The sequence below is a fragment of the Staurois parvus genome, unplaced genomic scaffold (assembly GCF_062004578.1).
Source record: "Staurois parvus isolate SC_StPar_1 unplaced genomic scaffold, SC_StPar_1.0 ptg000129l, whole genome shotgun sequence".
Classification (NCBI taxonomy): domain Eukaryota; kingdom Metazoa; phylum Chordata; class Amphibia; order Anura; family Ranidae; genus Staurois; species Staurois parvus.
This window is the reverse complement of record NW_028317925.1, coordinates 4,672,432-4,692,976: the sequence shown is the minus strand read 5'-3', so window position 1 is coordinate 4,692,976 and position 20,545 is coordinate 4,672,432. Positions and strand designations below refer to the sequence as shown.

Genomic DNA, 20,545 nt, shown 5'->3' with positions numbered 1-20,545 from the left:
TTTTTTATTTTGAATTTTTTTTTTTTGCAAGGGAAAAAGTATAAAGTCCTTTTCCAATTTCACTGCCATCTAGGGCTCGGTTATGCTGGCCATACATTATACTGTTTTTTTTTGTTCAGCCAGCAGGCTGAATGAAAAAAACTGAACTGATTCCACCATCCACACATTCAAGATGGATGGGAGAATCCCCCCAGCTGCACTATTGAATTCTGACAGCGGGGAAACACCCCCACTATCAGAATACACAGATCAGCACTGTAGACATTGGCTGCAGCCGCTGACTGAGCAGCTTTCATCCAACAGGACAGTTGAACAGAGGTTAAATGGTAGATCAACTTCTGTTCAACTGCAGTGGCCACATATGAATTGAAATTTGGCTGGTCCCTGCTGAAAGCCAAAATTTCGATCCATCTATGAACACATTAAGAAAGATTTCCCTTCTCTTTCTGTCCTGGGGCAACCAGACAGTGAGAGAAAGACCGCTGACAAACGTTTCTCGTTCTGGATACAGCCTTTTTACCAGACAGAAAAAAGTTAAAGTGTAACTAAAAGGCAAAAAAATTTTTTCGCCATCTGTGTCCCATTGGGAGATTTCTCTTAACTTCCTGTCCCATAGCCAAAACAGGAAGGAACCCTCCAAAGTAAGGGAATCCCAGTGTCATCAGAACTACTGTCCTTATTGGAAGATTTCCCTTCTATTAGTGTTTTGGTGTCAACCCAACATGTTTTACTTTCAATAATAACAATAAACCGGACAAAAAGAATAGGTGAATTTCCATAAGCCTGGGTTCACGTATATGCGGTACTGTATATCACATATGATTTGCACAGAAACCGCATCGCATCTCTGTGCAAATCACATGTGATTTGTGTGCGGTGTGATTGGAGCCATACATTTTGTATGGCTCTATTCGCACCGCGTCGAGCACCAAAAATGTGCTGGACCCTTTTTTTAGTCCACACTAGAATCAGATCGCACGGGTATTCACACCTATGCGATCTGATTCTACACATCGCACCGCATTTTGTGGACTGCTTTCAGGGTGTTATTAACTTAACCTAGACACCCGCAGCGGTTCGTATGAATGGGGTGCGATTCTGATCTGGTGTGGAATTCGCACAGAAAGCGCTGTGAATTCCGCACCACATCAGTGTGAACCAGGGCTAATGGCAGTAATAAAATGTGGTAAAAGTGTTCCAAACCCTCCTTAATCTAACCAAAACTTTGCAGAGGAGTGGTAAATCTTTCCCTACACATCTAATATAAAAAAGCAAAAACCAACAAAAAACAGTGTATCTGAAAACAAAATTTTTTTTTTTTCTTTTAACATTGCCTAAATGCTCTTCACCATAGGTATGTGTAGTGTGTAATCAAAGTACACACTCAATGCTCATAAGCACTGGGCTTTTCCATTTATCCCCATGAGAGGAGGATATTGGATTAACCAATCAGAGCTCATCTGGAATGATAGGTTCAATACATGTACAGAATACAGAACGGTCCAGTACCAACAGGAGACTTGGAAGCTACTTTCATTCTGCAGCTGAACATACCGGGGAGCAGTGCTTCCCCTAATTTTAACTCTAGGTGGTGTTTCTAATGAAGGGAACTGGGATTCAACATAAAAGATGGTAAACTAGCATTTACAGAAGAGTTATGTCAACTTTCATCTTTGTATATCTCTTGTGAATCTCAAATATAATAGGTTCTTTCTGTATACTCATTTACTGGTAAACAACCTAACCCCACTTGACAGCAGAATCGTGCTCTCTTATTAGGTTTTGTTTCTATAGCAGTCTATGCTTTAAATATTCAATAAAATGAAAGCCAACATATTTAAAAAAAAAAAAATTTATTCAGTCTGACCTACCTTGGCTTGTGTGGTCTCCCAGTCATGGGCATTCCAGGAAGGACTCTTCTGTTCATAGTGGAGTAATCTGGATCCAATTCATACCCTTCATCATCTGCTCCAAGGCTACGATTATCATCTTCTAAACCATATGGTTCTGGCTGGAAACGCTCAGGTTGGGACCGGTTCAGGTCCACACTACTGCCAATTGGCACTTGTGGTTGCGCAATAGGAACATAGTTTTCCCTACGAGATGGGAGGGTATAGCTGCCATCTTCAGGACGATAATTATTGCCTGGAGTGTAGGCATATCGAGGGCGATAATTAATTCCACGGGACAAGCTTCCATAGTTGTCTGCTATATCTCCATAGCCTTCAGGTGTCATAAAAGGTCTGTAAGGGGCCTCATGATGATCTCCATAAGAGTCATTGTAGCTGTTGTTGTAGGATCTTGTCAAAGTTGACGATGCCTGTGGGGTAATAAACCGCTCTCCATTTTTCATATATCGTCTGTCAATAGAATCTGTATATCCACTGATAGGAGAGGAGGCATCTATAACAGGTACACCATCTGGACCAAGTGGCACTTGACGAACTGTTCTCGTGGTGACGGTTTTTACCATTTTTGTAACCTGTTAAGATACATTCACATTTGTCTTATATAAAATTACAAAGGCCAGTGTCAGAACATATATAAGTAATTAATACCATTAACCAATCACAGAAGTAAAGCCGAATTAACATTCCACAATACAGCTGTGTAAACCGCTTTAATAATGTGAGAATCTGAAAAGATTTGTGCCACAAAAACACATCAAAAAATTGTAATATGCCTGGAAAATTACTAAACAGACCCTAAATATACAGGCACCAAGATGATACAAAATGGCAGTCAAGACAACAAGAATTAAAAAGATCAGTCTACCGAAATCAAATATATCAGTTTGGTACATGCTGGACAATTAAACTGGAACTTTAAATGGAGAGAGCATTTGAAGGAGATCTGTATTCTGAGTAAAGTACTTACTGATTTTATATTGTTTCTCTCTAAAACCTGCAGCATTTTCTGTTAAATAACTGTTGCAGTAGGGAGCTCTGCACTGTGCATGCTGAGAAAAGATTACATTTTTGGCATCAGTAAAATGCAGGAAGGAGAGGTTGCAGTGTCGAAGTGACGTAGACACCTATTCATTAGCACAGAAGACGAACTTGTGAGAGTGGCGCTCCTGTGCAAAAGTAGAAATCTTCAAGTAATGTGCACATGTGGAATGTGTGCATGTTTCCATTACATGCAAGTGAAGAGCGGGTAAAAAAAAAAATAAAAAAAAAAAACGGGAAAAGACAGATTGCTAGATCCATCACGAAACTAGGGTGTGAAAAGGGGGGGGGGGGGGGAGGTTATACCAGAGCAATGTGTAAAGGTTACAGAACGATGGATTATGAAGGAAAGAATTTTTAGCAGAAGTTACTTTTATTTTTTAATAACCAGCCATGTTGCAGTTCTGTGGTAGCCTTACTAGCGGTCTGATTATGTCAGTATTTCTGTGCTCAAAGCGGTACATTTTTTTGCATGGAAATGTCGTTTTTTTTAATTATAGGCCTGTAATTCTTAGGAATAACTCACTGAAATCTGTCCGAACAAGAGTCTAGTAAACATCCCGGTTATGTTAAAATTTGAAACACGATATTAAAATTAGAATTTAATAATCATAAAAATATAATAAATTTAATTCAATAAAGTAATCAAACCAAAAACACTGAAATTTGAAATATAGCGCCAAGTTCGCACATCACTGATCTTAGTCGCAAAATCGTTTTCAGTGTCTGATGACGAATTTCCCCATGAATCATCACTCAATTCTGCAAGTGGTTCTGATTTACTATCGCTGTTCTCTAGCTGGTCTAAAACCGCTTTTGACCTAAAATGGGCGCTTTTTGGACACCATGCATGGACGTTTCTCAGTTTCCAGGCAGAAAGAACAGTAAAAATGCAGGCAGGGCACAGGACAAAGCACTAGGGACAAAATGTATGTGAAATGGTTTGATTCAGTAATGTTTTACTATGTCATTTTAGTGTATTAGTGAACGTCACTTTTTATAATTTTTAAATTTCCCGCCGATTACATCCCCCGTACGTCCCAGGGATCGGAACCTGGAAGACAGATGCCGGCATTGGCCGGAGGAGATGGCCAGGGACACTGCAGGGGGGACATCGCGGGAGCAAAGGACAAGGTAAGTGCTAGAGGGATCACAAAGCAATGCTGCAGAGTATTCGGGGTTACCGCTTGCGGTGCTGAAACTTTACCCCGAGCTACACTCGGGAATACCCCCAGGGAGGTTAAAGCACATTACAATCTCAAGTACAGCATTACAGTGTTGGCATTCTTCAATGCTGTAAGTTAGAGTTTTGTTTTCTACTGAAATATATCTGATACCTAATCAGTATACACAGATATACTCTGACAATGTAATTAAAAGAAAGCCATGGAGATTGTTGCTCAATTTCGCCAACATGGAAATCCTATAATAGTCAACATGCTACATAAAAAGCAGAAATTTCACAAAATTAAAAAATATATATATTTCGAAGGACTTTTCAGTAGAATTGTTCTGTTTTGCGAGACATTTACACATCTATGCATTATGCCACTGGAAATACCTGGAAGGTGACCTTCACTATTTTAGCACAAAGTGTTTGATTCCCAGCGAGATACCGCATGAGAATATAAGGGTAGGCTAAACTCCTCTTTGTGTCTGGAATACATAAGGTGCTCTTTCTTGCTCCATCTGCAGATTTAAAATTACGGAGTTAAAGACAAAGCTGTAAGAGGCTGCTTACAGAAGCTTTATTTCCAACACAGAAGACTCAAACAGATTTATAGAGCCCAATCACTCCACTAAATAATTATCTTCTCCTCAGGAGACACTGGATGCATGGCCAAAATGATTTAAAGATTGAAAAAGGATGGCCTGCAATATAGAAATGTAATGACTTGTTCAAGTATTACGGCACAAAACTACTGATATTGGTTAACAAATTAATTTTCATAGAATTGTAAAAAAGAGTTTCATTTGGTTGCTTGTTATGGGTAACCCCGCTGCAGTTTTGCTATACAGTGACTTGAAAAAGTATTCATACCCCTTGAAATTCACATTTTGTCATGTTACAACCAAAAATGTAAATGTATTTTATTAGGATTTTATGTGATAGACCAACACAAAGTGGCACATAATTGTGAAGTGGAAGGAAAATGATAAATGCTTTTCAAAATTTTGTACAAATAAATATCTGAAAAGTGTGCCTTTGTATTCAGCCCCCGAGCCAATACTTTGTAGAACCACCTTTCGCTGCTAATTATAGCTTATTAAGTCTTTTTGGGGATGTCTCTGCCAGCTTTGCACATCTAGAGACATTTTTGCTCATTCTTCTCTGCAAAATAGCTCAAGCTCTGTCTGATTGGATGGAAAGCATCTGAACCGCAATTTTCAAGTCTTGCCACAGATTCTCAATTGGATTTAGGTCTAGACTTTGACGGAGCTATTCTAAACACATGAATATGCTGCGATCCAAACCACTCCATTGTAGGTCTGGTTGTATGTTTAGGGTCGTTGTCCTGCTGGAAGGTAAACCTCCACCCAGTCTCAAGTCTTCTGCAGACTCTACGAGCCGATTCACACATGTGCGGTGCAGATTGAAGCTCAGGTTTCACAGCTAATTAATACAGTAGTTGTTCACAGGTTCAAGTCAGGTTCAGGACAGGACTAGCTCAGGATCTTCTCTTTTTCACACATATGCGGTTTAGAAACAATTCCCATAGAAGTCAATAGCCTGTAATCCGCACCTGAACCGTACCGCACAGAAATCAGACATGACTTTTTAAAACTACACTAAATCTGCACCGGACATAGGTGAACAGGCACCATAGGAAGCAATGTTTTTTCACGTCATAAGGATTGAATGCAGTTCAAACCGCATGAAATCCGCATATATGTGAACGGGCACCAACAGGTTTTCTTTTAAGATTGCCCTGTATTTTGCTCCTTCATCTCTGACCAGCTTCCCTGTGTGTGCTGAAGAAAAGCATCCCCAGAACATGATGCTGCCACCACCATGTTTTACAGTGGGGATGGTGTGTTCGGGATGATGTGCAGGGCTAGTTTTCCGCCACACATAGCATTATGCTTTTAGGCCAAAAAATGTTAATGACCAAAGCACCTTCTTCCACATGTTTGCTGTGTCCCCCACACGGCATCTCACAAACTGCAAACAGGACTTCTTATGGCTTTCTTTCAAGCATGGCTTTCTTCTTGCTTAAAAAGAGAAGAATGGCAAAATCTTTTTTGGCCATACTTCTCTTCTGGGTTACAGGAATGCACTTACTTTTGCATTCACGTGACCCAAAGTCAGTTAGGAGTGGGCTATTGCCCACTATCAACTGACATGGCAAAGTTGCTCCAGGCTCTGGAAGGATCCTGACAATATTGTTGGGATCCACCCATGTGCCTGATCAGCAGTTGGCTCTGCCTCTCCGCATGTCAGAGAGCCAAAGCCAACTGTTCCCACCCCCTCCCCTGCCCCTTGCTCCAGTAAGAGCTGGTGGGGCAACATAGAGAGCGGTGACTGACCGTCACTGTTTTCTGCTCCGAGCGGACTGATCAGTGGTCATGGGGGTTGTTCGGGTCTTGTTCTTGGAGCGAACGTGGGACTGACTGACTTCTTTATTATATGTTGGATAACAAAACCAAATTTAACTTAAAAAAAGAAAAGCCTTGTGCAGACCCATGTTATTACACAGATGAAAAGATACACTTTACCTCCCTCTACAATGAGCAAGTTCAAACTCCAACATCAAGGAGCCTCCAGTACAACACTTAAGACTTGAAAGCAATTATCTTTTCCAGAAATCAGCCTATGCAGTCAAGAAGCAGGTATTTAAAAAAAAAAAAAAAAAAAAACTGCAGCTTTGTAAAACATTGTCATTTTTTTTTTACATACTGTACCTGTTCCCCATTTGGGCCCCCTGGAAACCTGACCCTTTAATTCCCACTTAGTAATCCCCACGTCCCATCTTGTTGCTAGGAAGTGATTTTGGGAGTAAGCATCCAACGGGCGAGTGGGAGTTTTTCGACCAGGCTTCCTCGGGGGCTCAAGTGGCCTACCGGTATGACAATAACATTAAATTAACATTTTACAAAGCTAAAGAGTTTAAAGTGGAATTCCAGGCTGATCCTGACTAATCTTAAAAATGCTACCTCCCTCTTCTAAGACTCATACCAACTTGTGTAAGAAAGATGAGGTCATGTGATCCTAACTCTCCTGCTCCAGCCAGCACAGCTTCAGGGGAGAGAACAATGGATGGGCCATTGAAGCCTATGGGTGACACCACTGCTCCAGGCTATACTAGCCATTGTTGGGGTGTTCTCAACTCTCCCCTGCAGCTGTCGCTGGGGGATCATGCGACCAGACTGGAGCAGCCTGAAAACAAATGTATACATCTTTCTTACACAGGTTAGTTAGCATAGGTGTTAGGAGGGGGAAGGGGACAGTTTTAAGGTTAGTTAGGTGTAAGCTGGAATTCCATTATATTATGAGCTGGGGGGGGAACTTGACTGCATAGGCTATTTTTTTTTAGAAAGAGTGAACTTAGCCTTTAAGAGAATGAATACGGACCACTATCACTTCAGTGGGAGTGGTTACAAATTTAGTAAATTCACGAATATAAGCAAAAGCACTGGTAAGCATTTACTACTGATGAGGACTAACTGAGCTCTCTTCTCCTGTAAGCATGTTCACAATGTCAGAGTCAAATAATTCTGCAAAAATACAACTCTGACTCCATGATGTTCCCCCTATTTCCATTCAGAGCTTTCCCTCTGTGTTCCCCAGGCAAATAACACAGGGCAGCATGGTATCCTGACCTTTCCAAAACCTAGGGAGAACAACTTGGTGTTTGAAAGAATCAGAATAGTCAGTTTCAAATTATTATAACAGAGCAGTTTCATTTAAGGTTTAAATTTGCCTCCTTATTTTACTTTACTTTGCCTGAGGTGGACTCTAGATTTGAGTCAGGGTAAAGTCAGTTGAAGCCTTCCATTTGTTGCCCAAATCTGGGACACTGTGAGAACAGGGAGTTAACAGTCAAAGCCATCAAACATGGGGGTGCTCTCTCAATTCTGGCTCTCAGTATTGACTGCATTTTCACAGGTATTTTCCCCTTTCTTTTAAGATGATCATCCTTATAGTAACACAGTTTCTGTCTTAAAGTGACAACGCTTACTCACTATACTGTGTCACCCTAGAAGAGAAAATGTGTGTTAGAATTACAGAACACCTCCCCCTCTTCCGAATATAGAGGGGAGTTCAGTAGTACATCAAGAGAACTGGGAACAATGCTAAGTGTAGCACAGACAATACAGGACGTTAAACATTCACTAGAATACTTTCTTCCTACTCATCAATCAATTATAACAAAATACTTTAAACACTATTTAGCAGACCAAAAAAGAGCAAATTAGAGAAGTTCATCATTAGGGATTATATACACTTTAGGCATATGTAATGGGGGGGGGGGGTTTAATAGGTCAAGAATGTAAAAATTGGTTTCATTCTTAAATGCATATTGTCACTGGGGTCAAAACTATTGGGGAAAACCAGTGGCTTTGGAACCCTCTGTATCTCTGACCCTATGACAGTAAATATATCAAGATGGGAGCCCTAAAACACAGATTTGTCCACTCTAGATGAAGATTCAAGAGAGTCATTTTCAATCAATAAAGCATTATATTGTAGCACTAATTAGGATACTACCAAACTGGAAGTGGAAACTTACCACTTCATGAAATACTGAATATCTGTACAAGAATCCAAATACTGACCTGCTGGATGATACTAAAGCAATGGAATGATTGAACTCTGCCATAAGGTAAATAGTCTCCTAAATGGAGTATGAATTTGGTACCTTGGTTTCTGTCCTCCTTGTAGTTCCATCCTCGGAGGTCACTATTGACACATGGGAAGTTGGAGTCCCAGGATCCTCTTCAACCGTTACCGTCTCTTCCAACATCTCTGGAGGTTCCTGCATCATGGCAATGGAGGTTTGGTTACTGGGACTTTGCTCCTATAACACAAGCCAGTATAAAGTCAGGAAATGCATTAACAGTATGCAGTAAAACATTATTATTATACAGGGTTGATTTAGCGCCAACAGTTTGCGCAGCGCTTTACAAAATGAAGGTAGACATTACAGTTACAGTACAATACAATTTGGTGCAAGAGGAAAAAGAGGGCCCTGCTTGTTACAGCTTACAATCTAGGATTATTAGAAATGCAACAAAAAGTTACAGCATAAACTTTGTTTATATAAAAATGTGAATTGGTTAAGTTACAATTCCAGTGTTTCATACTAACGATCAAACTTTGTTTGCAGTATTAAAAAATAAATAAATAATATCACATCCATCAAAGCAGGCAAAACCGCAGGGCAATATAGAGCTATCTTAGCTGATCGAAAACAACCTAAAAAAAAAAAAAAAAAAAAGTATGGCACCTTTGATTGCTTTCCCTATATACAGTAAATAATTGCAAGAATATATGCAAAAGCTACTGTCCTTAGCCTAGGAAAGAATTCCAACACATAGCCATCACTGTAGCCAGAGGAGCTAAGAGAAAGTATACATCAGTTTAAATGCTGTTAACAGGTCATTATTATATCTACAAACAATAAAATCTCACAAATAATAGCTCTTTTATGGGAAGAATAAATTACAGCATAATTAATTGTGTTGCTGGGAGAAGTGGAAGTAAAGACCGTGATGTGTTGTTACAACACATGACTGTGCAGGTGCACAACATACACCAGCAGCCATGTGCTATCTGCAGCACAACACATGCCTGCTGATGTGCATTGACCCTTAAGACTCCTGTTCTCATTTCCCCTCAGCACAATGGCTTTTTATAGTAAAAGAGAGTTCAATAGTTCATGTTGCAAACAACTGACTTAAAGCGGAGCTCCAGTCTACTGTAAAAAAAAAATATATATATAATAGCAGCTGCAAAAACTGTAGCGACTGACTTTTAAAAAACAGCCACTCACATGTTCTACGATCCAGCGGTGTGTTCACCGGCCGTCCTCTGTCCTCAGCATCTTAAGTGTGGGCATCCAGCCGTGACATTTTGTGGCTTCACAGACAGGTGCCCACTGTGCATCGTGAATTGTGCCACAGTCTTCTGGGACCTGTCGCATACCCCAGAAGACTGGTGGGTGGGTGGGAGGGGGGGGAGCGAGGGTGTGGGGGGTGGAGAAGAACTTCTGCTTCCAATCGCCTGGTCGGGAGTGGAAATGGGAGCGGTACCTGTCAAAATCTGGTCTCTTATCAGGAGGACCTTGTCCAGGGTGTTAAATATGAAATGTTTATTTGATAAATATATCATTTATGAAATGTTTTATACCAAACGTGACAAAGGAAAAAATGAAAAGCAAGCTTACAACTGTTAAAATTGCCCTTTAAAATGCAAACACTCGTTCAGCAGAGTCACTGGTTGAACAGTGGACTGTTGTCAGATAAGATCTAAAAGTGTGATGCATAAAATTATGCACTAAAAACAAAAACCAAAAAAAAAAAAAAAGAGCGTCTGAAGCAATAGAGTTGAGAATGGTATTCAATTTTGAGGGGAAATCAAAGAAAAGAATAGACTGCTGTGTGCTTAGATTTTCCTGTTAAGAAGTGTTAGGGATAATATTTTATTTCATTTATTTATTTGTTTGAGTCTGTGAAGAGGCGAAAAAAAACAAATACCCCTAAGTGAACAAAAAAAAAGGGCAAAAACAAATGCAAATAAGTGCACTTAGGGGTGTGCTTTTACCCCCCCCCCCATCCCCGAAGGGGTAGGGCTTCTGGCCAAAAGGCCTGGCGGACCCTTTTCCTTTTGGCTTGCCAGAGCAAACCACCAAGTACTAGGTCAGGGAGTTCTCCCAAAGAGAGACACCCCAGGAACAGGGGAAAAAGAGACCTAATGGCCACACATCCTCCCCCTAGGCTTGAGGGCAGGCCCGAGGACCCACACCCTCCATCCAAGTGAGAAATAAAACACACACACACACACACACAGAAAGGTGACAAAACAGTGAGGAAAAAAAATAAATAAGTGGTCATGCAATTGTGCACTGGCTAGGGCCAGTAGCAAAAACAACTGCCCTGGACTTAGCCAAAAGGCCTACCCCTAAAATGCACAGTGCAGAAAAAGTATTTTGAACAGTGACCATGTACACTTTTCACACATGGGATCCCACCCCCATGTGTTACTAAGAGCAACCCTGAGGCGACCACCCCCAGGGAGCACTGCTCCACAGACTCTCTGCCTCCCTGGCCAGACAAGGTAGACCCATTCAAAATCAAAAGGAACTGGGACCTTCCAGTTTTCCTAGGAGAATTACTCCTGGGCCCCAACAGCCTGTGGGGACCTTGGTTTCTCTTCCAGCCTGTACTAACCTTCAGAGCCCACATCATACCAGCAGAGGTAATATACCACCAGCCATCCTTGCCAGAAGGCAAGAATGATGGCAGAGAACCCCTACTGGAAATGGATAAGAACAAATACTACACTTGATCTTAGCCAAAAGGCTGAGAAGTGATATTTATGTATTTGTGCTTGTCCACATAAGTAAAAAAAAAGGGCTTGCATTTATAGATGTTTTTTGCCAATTTGATCACACTGCCATGGTAGTTCCCTGAGAACTACAAGCCGACAGCCACAAAGCCCGTCAGGACTTGTAGTCCGTTCATTCACAGAACTGTGTCAATGACGAGTGCACGTTTTTTTTAAAACGGACAGCTATTACAGGGAATTTCTCCCCATACTACTGTCACATGGGAGAAGGAGGGGCAGCAGTTTCAGAATCGGGAACATGTTAAATGTTCCACCCTAAAAACAGGTGGACCATGTAACATGTTGGCAAAGGTGAACTTATCCTTTAAAGTCAATCCAATGCCCCTAGATTTTTTTTTCTCTCAACGTGATAAACAGGCATTTCTACTGCTAGCAGGCATGTTAAATGTCTAAAGAGCTGTAACTGACCTTTTTTTATAATGCAGCTGGGAAGGCAGATTTCTCATGTACACGGTTAGTGCTGGAGGCGGCGGGTGGTCTGAGGGACTGAGCAGAGGATTTACATAATTTCCCTAAACTCCTGCAGATAAAGCTGGCCATACCCTATAAGATATATTTCATTCAGCCTGTGGCAGCCGAGTATCCAAACAGCCACTATTCAGCCAGCAATTTTCTCCCCTTCTCCTTCAATTTTCTAATACAATAACATTGGAGGCAAGGGGCTGACAGGGCCACATAGTAAGCAAATTTCAGCCAATTCATCAGGAACTTGAGAAGATTCGAACAGTGTATGGCCAACTTAAAGCAATGCGCTTTCAATCTAAAATTCAGTAGATTAGAGCACAGATTGGGCAGCCAGCAGGAGAGGTACTGGAGGTCTTTGCAGGCGGCTTGTTTCTAAATGATTTTAGTGAAAGTCACTGGCAGGATTCTGTGCTCACCAGAAAAACAAATTTAGATATCCTTTTTACATTCTTCTCTGTGCCCACGCAATGTTTCACTGAATAATCTGGTATCCTCTCATAATATAAATATATAAAATTGGGTGACACAGTCTGTGCCTAAACCACCCTAATAGTTTGCACCTCTATAGTTATAGGGGAAACCTGGCATTAAAAAGTGTTACTAAACCCACAACAGTAAAATCAGTCTGTATATGCAGTAAAGTATGCTTGTTATAGTCCCTGTGGAACCTAAGGGGTTAATCCTCTGCACTGTGTGAAAAGGCTGTTTGATCCTGACTTCTCTATCCCTCCACTTGTTCATATGTCCACTCTACCCCTCCACTTGTTCAAATGTCCACACTGATAAGACAGACTGAACCGTAGCCCTTCTGCACATGCTCAGTTTAGTGTGTATAGAGATTTTTTTTTCCTTAGGAGAGTGCATGTGATCAGCACAGGGCCAATCAACACTGTTCTGACAGAGGTCAGGGGTTCTGCATCCTCCTAGAGCAAAAAGAAACCTCCTACAAGCTTTAACCAGTGCTCAGCTGAAATAACAAGACTGCTCTAACTGCTGATGAGAAAATGTATTTAACAGTTTGTATTTACTAAAATAATTGCATTTCCATGTTCTGTGTACTGTGGAAGACCAGATATAGTGAATGCAGGGTTTAGTAACACTTTAAAAGTCTATTACTTAAACAAAAGGAATGTAAATAGTTGAATGATTACTGTAAATCACTGAGGAATCTGTCATTGCACTATAAATGGGACACATTTATAATATCGCTTCTGATTTTTCATGCATGTCACACTATTTGTCAAAAAAATGAGAGACACTTGATCAGCAACAGGCACACTCACCTCAATACATTATATTGGGCTTGCAGACAGTAAAATTCATATTGAAGAGCTTATTGACCTTTGCGAACCCAAAGAATAACAGGCTTGTGGCACTAAGAAGCTTTAGCGGTAAAGATCGCCTCCACTTGCACTGCGGGATTAGCATTTATTGCTGGGTTCCAGAGGAGAGAATATTTCTCACATTTAAACCTGATGAGCACTTTCCTCTATGCGTCCTGATTGTAATACTTATGCATTTAAAATTCATTGCACTCCATATTCAACAGAGTCATTTGTTCAGACATGGCAGAGTTGATTTAGAGGCTTGAGGCCAAGCTGCTTTTACTGATTAGCACCAATAAATTCCCACCTCAATTTTGCCACACTAAGATCAGGCGATAAAAAGGTTCTTTTTTCTTATAATACACACCATTATTATCTACTCATCAGCAGAAATGACAGCCTAATCTCTACATTTTCCTCTATGACCTCTAAACTCAGATGGATCAGAGGGACGACAAAAATTTGCACAGTACAATATGTAATGGGTCTTAGAAAACCAAAGTAGTAAAATTACAGTCAAAGTGACACTAAACTCCGTTCTAAAAAGAATTCAAGCTGGTATTCTTAAAGCTGAACTACACCGTATCTTACCTCCACAATCCAAAAAGAACATTTTAATCCATTAATATTCAAAAGCAAATACACCCATCCATCCTCATCTCCATGCTTTATTTTGCTGAGAAATCACTTACAAAAACAACCCCCTAGCATTTCTGGCCGACGCCATCTTCAGTAAGGGCATGATTCACAAAGGAATTACTTTCTGGAATCCATCTACCCTTAGCTCCAGCATGTAGGATATAGGGTGTGCTTAGCTAAAAAAAAAAACCCTCCTCAACTCCTGAAGGAGTTCTGAAATGTATGGCATCATTTTCCTAGGCACGGAAACGAGGAATTAACTAAAGGAACGTTAAAAAAACAGTTTAAAACAAGTAAATATGATATACTTCTCTATAGCTCAGTTCCAACATCAATACAGTCAGTGTTGATGGGGGAAACCATCTCATGGGGATATTGTAATCTGGGGGGAACCATCCCTACCAGGAGAACACAGTGATTATTGGTAGCAACTATAGTGGCTGGCAATAATCACATACTAGAAATCTGACATCGATGGATCGACTTGGGTACAATTACCCTGCCCATACATGGATTGAATGTCGGCCGGTCTCTGCTGAACCGGAAAAGATTTGAACCACCTATGGCTGGCTTTAGTCGAGTGGTTGCATTCAAAGATGTAATAGAATTAGCTGTGCAACTTGCATTTGAGCTTGCTCACTGTGTGACTCTTAACTCTTTTTGGAGCGACAGGGTAAAAAAATGAAAAAGTGGCAGGGTCTCTATGTGAGAAGAGATCTAAACAAGTGAGAACCTTCTTCATAGAGATTGTGATGGGGCCGAGGCATGACGGGTGGAATAACAGATGGGTAATCTAGCATTGCTTACTTGTTTTTGAAGGTTCCTATATAGTGACTGGTCATGTTACAAATAAGCAATGACCATAATAAATGCCTTTAAGAGTTTGTCCTCTAAGTGCTCATTCACACAAGCAGTGTTCAGCAGAATTGTCCAATGGAAGAACCAGGAAATTTGCCCTATGTCCTATGGCTTCAGTTTACACCAAGTCCACTGTGTCGCACTGAAAAAAAAGTAGAACATGTTGTGTTTTTGCACAGCACGTTCTGAGACACTGCAGCACATAAATTTGCTTAGGCGATTTACCATTAGGGACCTTGGGCATATCTCTCATGCCTTATATTTCTGTTTTGTGTAAGAGACTCCTGTTTTTGTTTATTTAGTAAAAGTGTTCAGGGCAGCCGTAGAACCACCCAATCACTTTAATGGGACTCGTGGTGGTGCCCCCACCCCCTCTTTCCTCGATCCCCAGGCTCTTCTGCTTCTTTGGTGTCCTACTCTAAACCCAGAAGAAATTAGCTCTGAGCACTTAGGGGTTCTCAGCTGCAAAGCTTGATAAACAGCTGATTAAGCACAGTCTGTGTTCGATCGGCTGGAGCAGGAGAGAAATAAGGGACCTAATAGACCCAGACATCTCCGTAAAGTGTACCGTCACCTTCCAAATGCTATCACAAAGGGGATTTGCTAACCTCCTTGTGATAGCAAAAACGTTTAGGGTTTACAAAAATATTTAAATATAACAAAATAATAAATGGTTGTATGTAAACAACCATTGCACATATACACTGGGTATCGCTGTGCACTTCAGAGGGAGAGATTATTTTAGGACCCTGATTAATCGTTACAAGTCAAACTAAGTTCAGGTTTAAAACATATTCTATTCAAGTATGTATCCTTAACTCAAACAAACTTGCTTTCTATTGCCCTCCTCCAAATCTCCCATTTTTGTTCTAGGCATTTTTTGAAAAATAAAGCATATAGTTTACCCTAGGTTCACACCTAAGCATTTTCCGCAGCATTTTGCAGAAACGCAGGACAGTCCATTTAACATTACTTCCTATGGTACACATTCACATCTCTGCATTTGCACCCGATGCGTTTTTTGAAAGGGTCAGGGACTTTTTTGAATGCAAAAAGATGTGTTTTTGGTTCTATAGACTTCAATGGAAATGCTGCAGAAAAGCATGTAGTGCGTTTTTGATGTGCTTTAAATCTGCCTAGAAAAACGCATCAAAAACACATCAAAAACGCAGGTGCATAAATGCAAAACACAATGCAGAAACAGGTCAAATGCAAACTGAATAGGTGTGATCCTAGCCTTCGTGTCACTTTAAAGGATAAGTTCACATTTGGGAACATGTTACATCTGTTTTTAGGGTGGAACATGTAACATGTTCCCCATCCTGCAGCCGCTGCCCAATCCTCCCCTCCCTGTGACAGCAGTACAGGGAGAAGTTCCCTGTACTAGCTGTCACTTTTTAAAAACAGCGTAGCCGCTGTCGGCTTGTAGTTCTCAATGAACTACTATGGCGTTGTGGAGCACTATGGTAGCTCATTGAGTCTTCCTGTCAGAAGTATCGGCTTGCCCATACGGGATATACAAGCAAACAGGTACACAGAGTCTACAGGAGATCTGCATGGCACCAGGGATCTGCTGTTCGCTGGTGCAAAGCTTTACAGGCTACTACTACAAAAAATAATAAATGCACGTTTTTACATGCAAAAAAAAAAAAAAAGTGCATTTATTATTTTTTTTTGTAGAAAGGTGAACTTACCCTTTTAATCCCTCTTCCTGCCTAGGCCAATTTTCAGCTGTCAGCACTGCCGCACTTTGAATGACATTTGCACGGTCATGCAACACTGTACCGAAAATAAATTTTTATCATTTTATGAGACAAAGAGCTTTCTTTTGGTGGTATTTAATCACCACTGGTTTTTTTTTTTGCTTAGTTTTTCTTAGTTTCTGTTAGAAATTTTGCAAACAAGTAATTTTTGTCCTTCACTGATGTGCACGGACAAGGAGGCATTCATGAGGCAGTACTGATAGGCAGCACTGATGGTCACTGTTAGGGCTACACTGATGTCCTCTGATGTGTAAAATACAGTTGCCAATTGCCGGCTTTCCTTTCCCCCATGCTGTGACAGTGAGGAAAGTGCAGCCGATTACCAGCAACTGTTTACATTGTGATCAGCTGTCATTGGACACAGCTGATCATGGGGTAAAAGGGTGCTGTGATTGGCCCTTTACCATGTCATGTGATCAGCAGTGTCCAAAAGGACACAGCGATCACAGAGCTCGCTGGGTGCAAGCCCCAGGGGGCTTGCAGGAGGCACGGATCTGGAGGATGTCATATGACGCCCTCCCAGAACTAGACAACTGTGCTGTAGCCATCATTCAGTTATAGCCCAGTCATCAAGTGGTTAAGGCCTCATGCACACTCTGCATTAAAAAATGCCACTTTTAAGAGCGCTGGACTTTTATATTAAGATTTCCTTCCACTAAACTCCCTTCCATTTTAGCCTGTGTGCCCATCTACACATAGGTGTTTAGAGGTAGAAGGAAAAAAAAAGGAGAGAGAGAGAAATCACTTTTGCGTTCTGAAAAGGGGCATTTTGGCAGGACGTATCTAAAACACTAGGCACTTGAGCATTTATTTCAATGACCAGAAAAAAATAGAGAAAAGGCTTCAGAAGAGCTGGGCAAATGCCCAATGTGCATGAGGCCTAACTCCATACTGGTAAATTGTACGAGCATTTAAAGCATTGCCTATTGATAATTTTGGGTACTGTAATATTTGCCAATTGATTTACATTGTCTAGCCAAAAAAGCAAGCATTGTAATATATTTTAAACAACACATTACAGCACAGAGCAGGATGTATTCCCACTGCACACCAGCTCACAATCACTTGCACTGTGTAGTGTAAATGAGACCGTATTGTCTGGGAAATGTCATGCTGCTGACTTCCATCAATAAACATGGTGCCCTACTACAAACTACAAGACCTGTGCAGCAAATAAATGTCTTTGCTGTACTATTACTTGCTCCTCTTTCTATACAAGTTTTTATGTGCAGAGTGGGAATAGCAATGTTTTACAGCTTGATAATGGATTCAAACTTTTTTTTAAACTATATATGGACATATTTGACTTACAGCAAATGGAACCTATTTGGATCAAGTTTTCTTTTTTTTTTTTTAAGCCTTGCATGCTCAGATACTTGGTACTGAATACTAGGTATGGTTCCCAATAGACCTAAAGTTTGTGTTAACTCTTGACTGTGCTTTTCACAAGATAGCATTGTTTCTGGATATACAGAATATCATTGATTTGTGAAAAGGTGCACTGTAATACATCCAAATCACAATTTTGCTTTTAATTATTATTGGGTATTCTGGTGGATGTGTTGCATGCTTTTTTTTTTTTTTTGAGTGATCCTTAGAAAGATTTGGCTTCTAATTACTTGTATCTGGGCAGCGCTGTAGGGAGCATGTTCCCAGCTGTAAAAAATCTAAGTGAGCTGCTGATAGTATATTACTGGTGTTAAATAGTCTGTATCTGACTGAATTCGATATCCTGTAGGTTTAACAGTTTCACATATGGAAGAATCTGCTCAGTACAGTGTGGTATTATATAAATGGCTTGTATTTAACAATCCAACTGTTGTCATCTTGATACATTCATAAGAGGTTGAGATGGGCCATGCTTAATATGAAAATGCACTGCTAAAAGCAGAGTCAACTAATTAGGGAACTACTATTTAAATCTGGTAACACGTACAAGGGAAGAAAACAATAGTTCTGTGTGTGCCATTTCACCCTGACAGCATGTCAAAGTTGGGGACAGAAACACTGCAGATTGTGTGTTTTTTTTTTTTTTTTTCAGATCAGCTGATTAGCTGATGTATGTTCCCATCTCCAGAAACTCCTATAGGAGCAATAATATTAGTTTAAGATCTAAACATAGGAATTCCTGGGTGTTGCCAGAGAAAAGGGATGAATTAATGTATATCTAGGGGAAGAATTATTCTGTATATTAATACTATGGAAAAAGAGTGGAGTCTCTACCTTCTCATTTACATTGTAACAAACTCCAATTTTCTATCTCCCTCTTTTGATAAGGTACCTTTCTTATCCAAGGATCTAGCTTGGATTCTTTTGGTGGCCCTATGTGCAGTATATAGGTGCTTGGGGCTGCATTCACACTTGAGCGTTTTGTAGCTTAAAGCTCAGAGCTCAAAAAAGCTCAAACTTAAAAAATTGTTCGCATGATTTGGTGTGAACAGGCACCGTAGAGAACAGGCAACATAGAGAACAATTGATTTTAAGTTTGAGCGTTTTTGGAGCTTCGAGCTACAAAACGCTCAAGTGTGAATGCAGCCTAACAGTTTCCTTGAATTTCTATTGGTGCAACCAGAATATCCTCTTCTGCTCAAATTCTGATGGGACAATGTCTATAGTCACCCTATTGCAACAAAGTGGGTTCACACTGTATACCTCAAAACAGATAGTCCACAAGGCAACCTTAGTAGAAGTCTGAGGCCTGGTAGATGTCCATGGGGCCCATTTTATTGGATGCAAGACGTGTTTGGAAAATTTTACACCTGGCTGCTTCAACAAAAGTCGATTGTTTCAGTTGTCCAATCAACGTTTGTCAAGCCGAATGGTGCCAACAGAGGAATCTGCAGATTGAATGTAATGCTGAATTGGATGAAATTCATGTCATGAATGGTAGCCTTAACTTATAAGTTGCAAAATTCAATGCAAAGATCCCACTGCAACTTAAAATTAAAAAAAAGACATAAAAAACCAACAAGTTCACAAAACTGCCATTAAAAACCATGCTCTGAAGGGCTAGAGCAAACACCACCAAAGCTTTAAGAATCCTATTTATCCAATTTTGCTCATAACAGAAAAGGGATCTGTCCAGTTTTTATAATGGTCAATCACCAATGGTCCTATTTAAGTCTATAAGGGAGGGAGGTGGAGACCAGGTCTTTTTTGGCTTATCCCAAGTTACAATCTATGGTAACAGACTGTTAACATATAACCAAACTGGTAATTTTTTCTTTAAATGTTGGTTGTCCAGTGGACAAATCCATTAGCACCCATAAATAGAAAGCACATAATTTGCTATGTGTTTAGTATTTTCTCTCTAACTGTTCCTATATCTTGCAAACTGCCCAGTCTCTTCATACAATGAGCCAGTCATTCAAATTGCCAATAACTCGTCACGTGTGCTGAGAAAAGTACACTTAAGACTGAACAAGAGTGGAAAAAAATGATTTGTTCACTGCTAAAGTGGTCGATCAGCTCGTTGGGATAGTTTTCTCACACTGCAGGCAAAAAGCAATTTGTATAAAGAAATTTAACAAGGACTCTCATCTCCTTACTTTCACTGCATACAAACTGTTTATCCATCGCTCAAATGCGCCATGGCATTTTCTCTGCACATTCTGAATACGAGTGTTTAGTTTGCAAACACTGGTCTATAAATTTTGAATGAAAGACTATTTTGCACAAAAGAATGTGAATGCCTCATCATGTGAGTACTTAATTCTTGGCTCTTAACAGCGCAGACTAAGAGCATTTATACAGTAAAGGTAATGTTGCATGAGGATCAAGTTTTAGGGTATAACCGACAAAGCAGCAAATGTACTATACAGTTCGTAAAATTGTGCTTTCTTAAGTACACATAGAAACAAAGCATGTCTTTTAAAAAGTCACTACTTCAGTTAATTGGTGGAAAAGGAGCCACTTGTAATGTAACATCGACCTAGGTAAACATTTATATTATTGGTCGTCTTTCACTTTGTCATCTCT

At 40.3% G+C, this 20,545-nt stretch overlaps 1 protein-coding gene and 1 pseudogene across 5 annotated transcripts in view; both read right to left on the bottom strand.

The window, feature by feature from the left end:
• Positions 1 to 20,545, bottom strand: part of ARVCF (ARVCF delta catenin family member) — a 963,921-nt gene that overhangs the window by 127,472 nt on the left and 815,904 nt on the right. For all 5 annotated transcript variants that reach the window (XM_089672465.1, XM_089672464.1, XM_089672467.1 and 2 more), the window contains 2 exons: positions 8,810 to 8,968; positions 1,872 to 2,482 (listed from right to left, as the gene is read on the bottom strand). In XM_089672465.1, the coding sequence (XP_089528591.1) occupies positions 1,872 to 2,482; positions 8,810 to 8,968 (770 nt within the window). The remainder of the gene's footprint in view (positions 1 to 1,871; positions 2,483 to 8,809; positions 8,969 to 20,545) is intronic.
• Positions 11,363 to 11,483, bottom strand: LOC149466458 (U2 spliceosomal RNA; annotated as a pseudogene).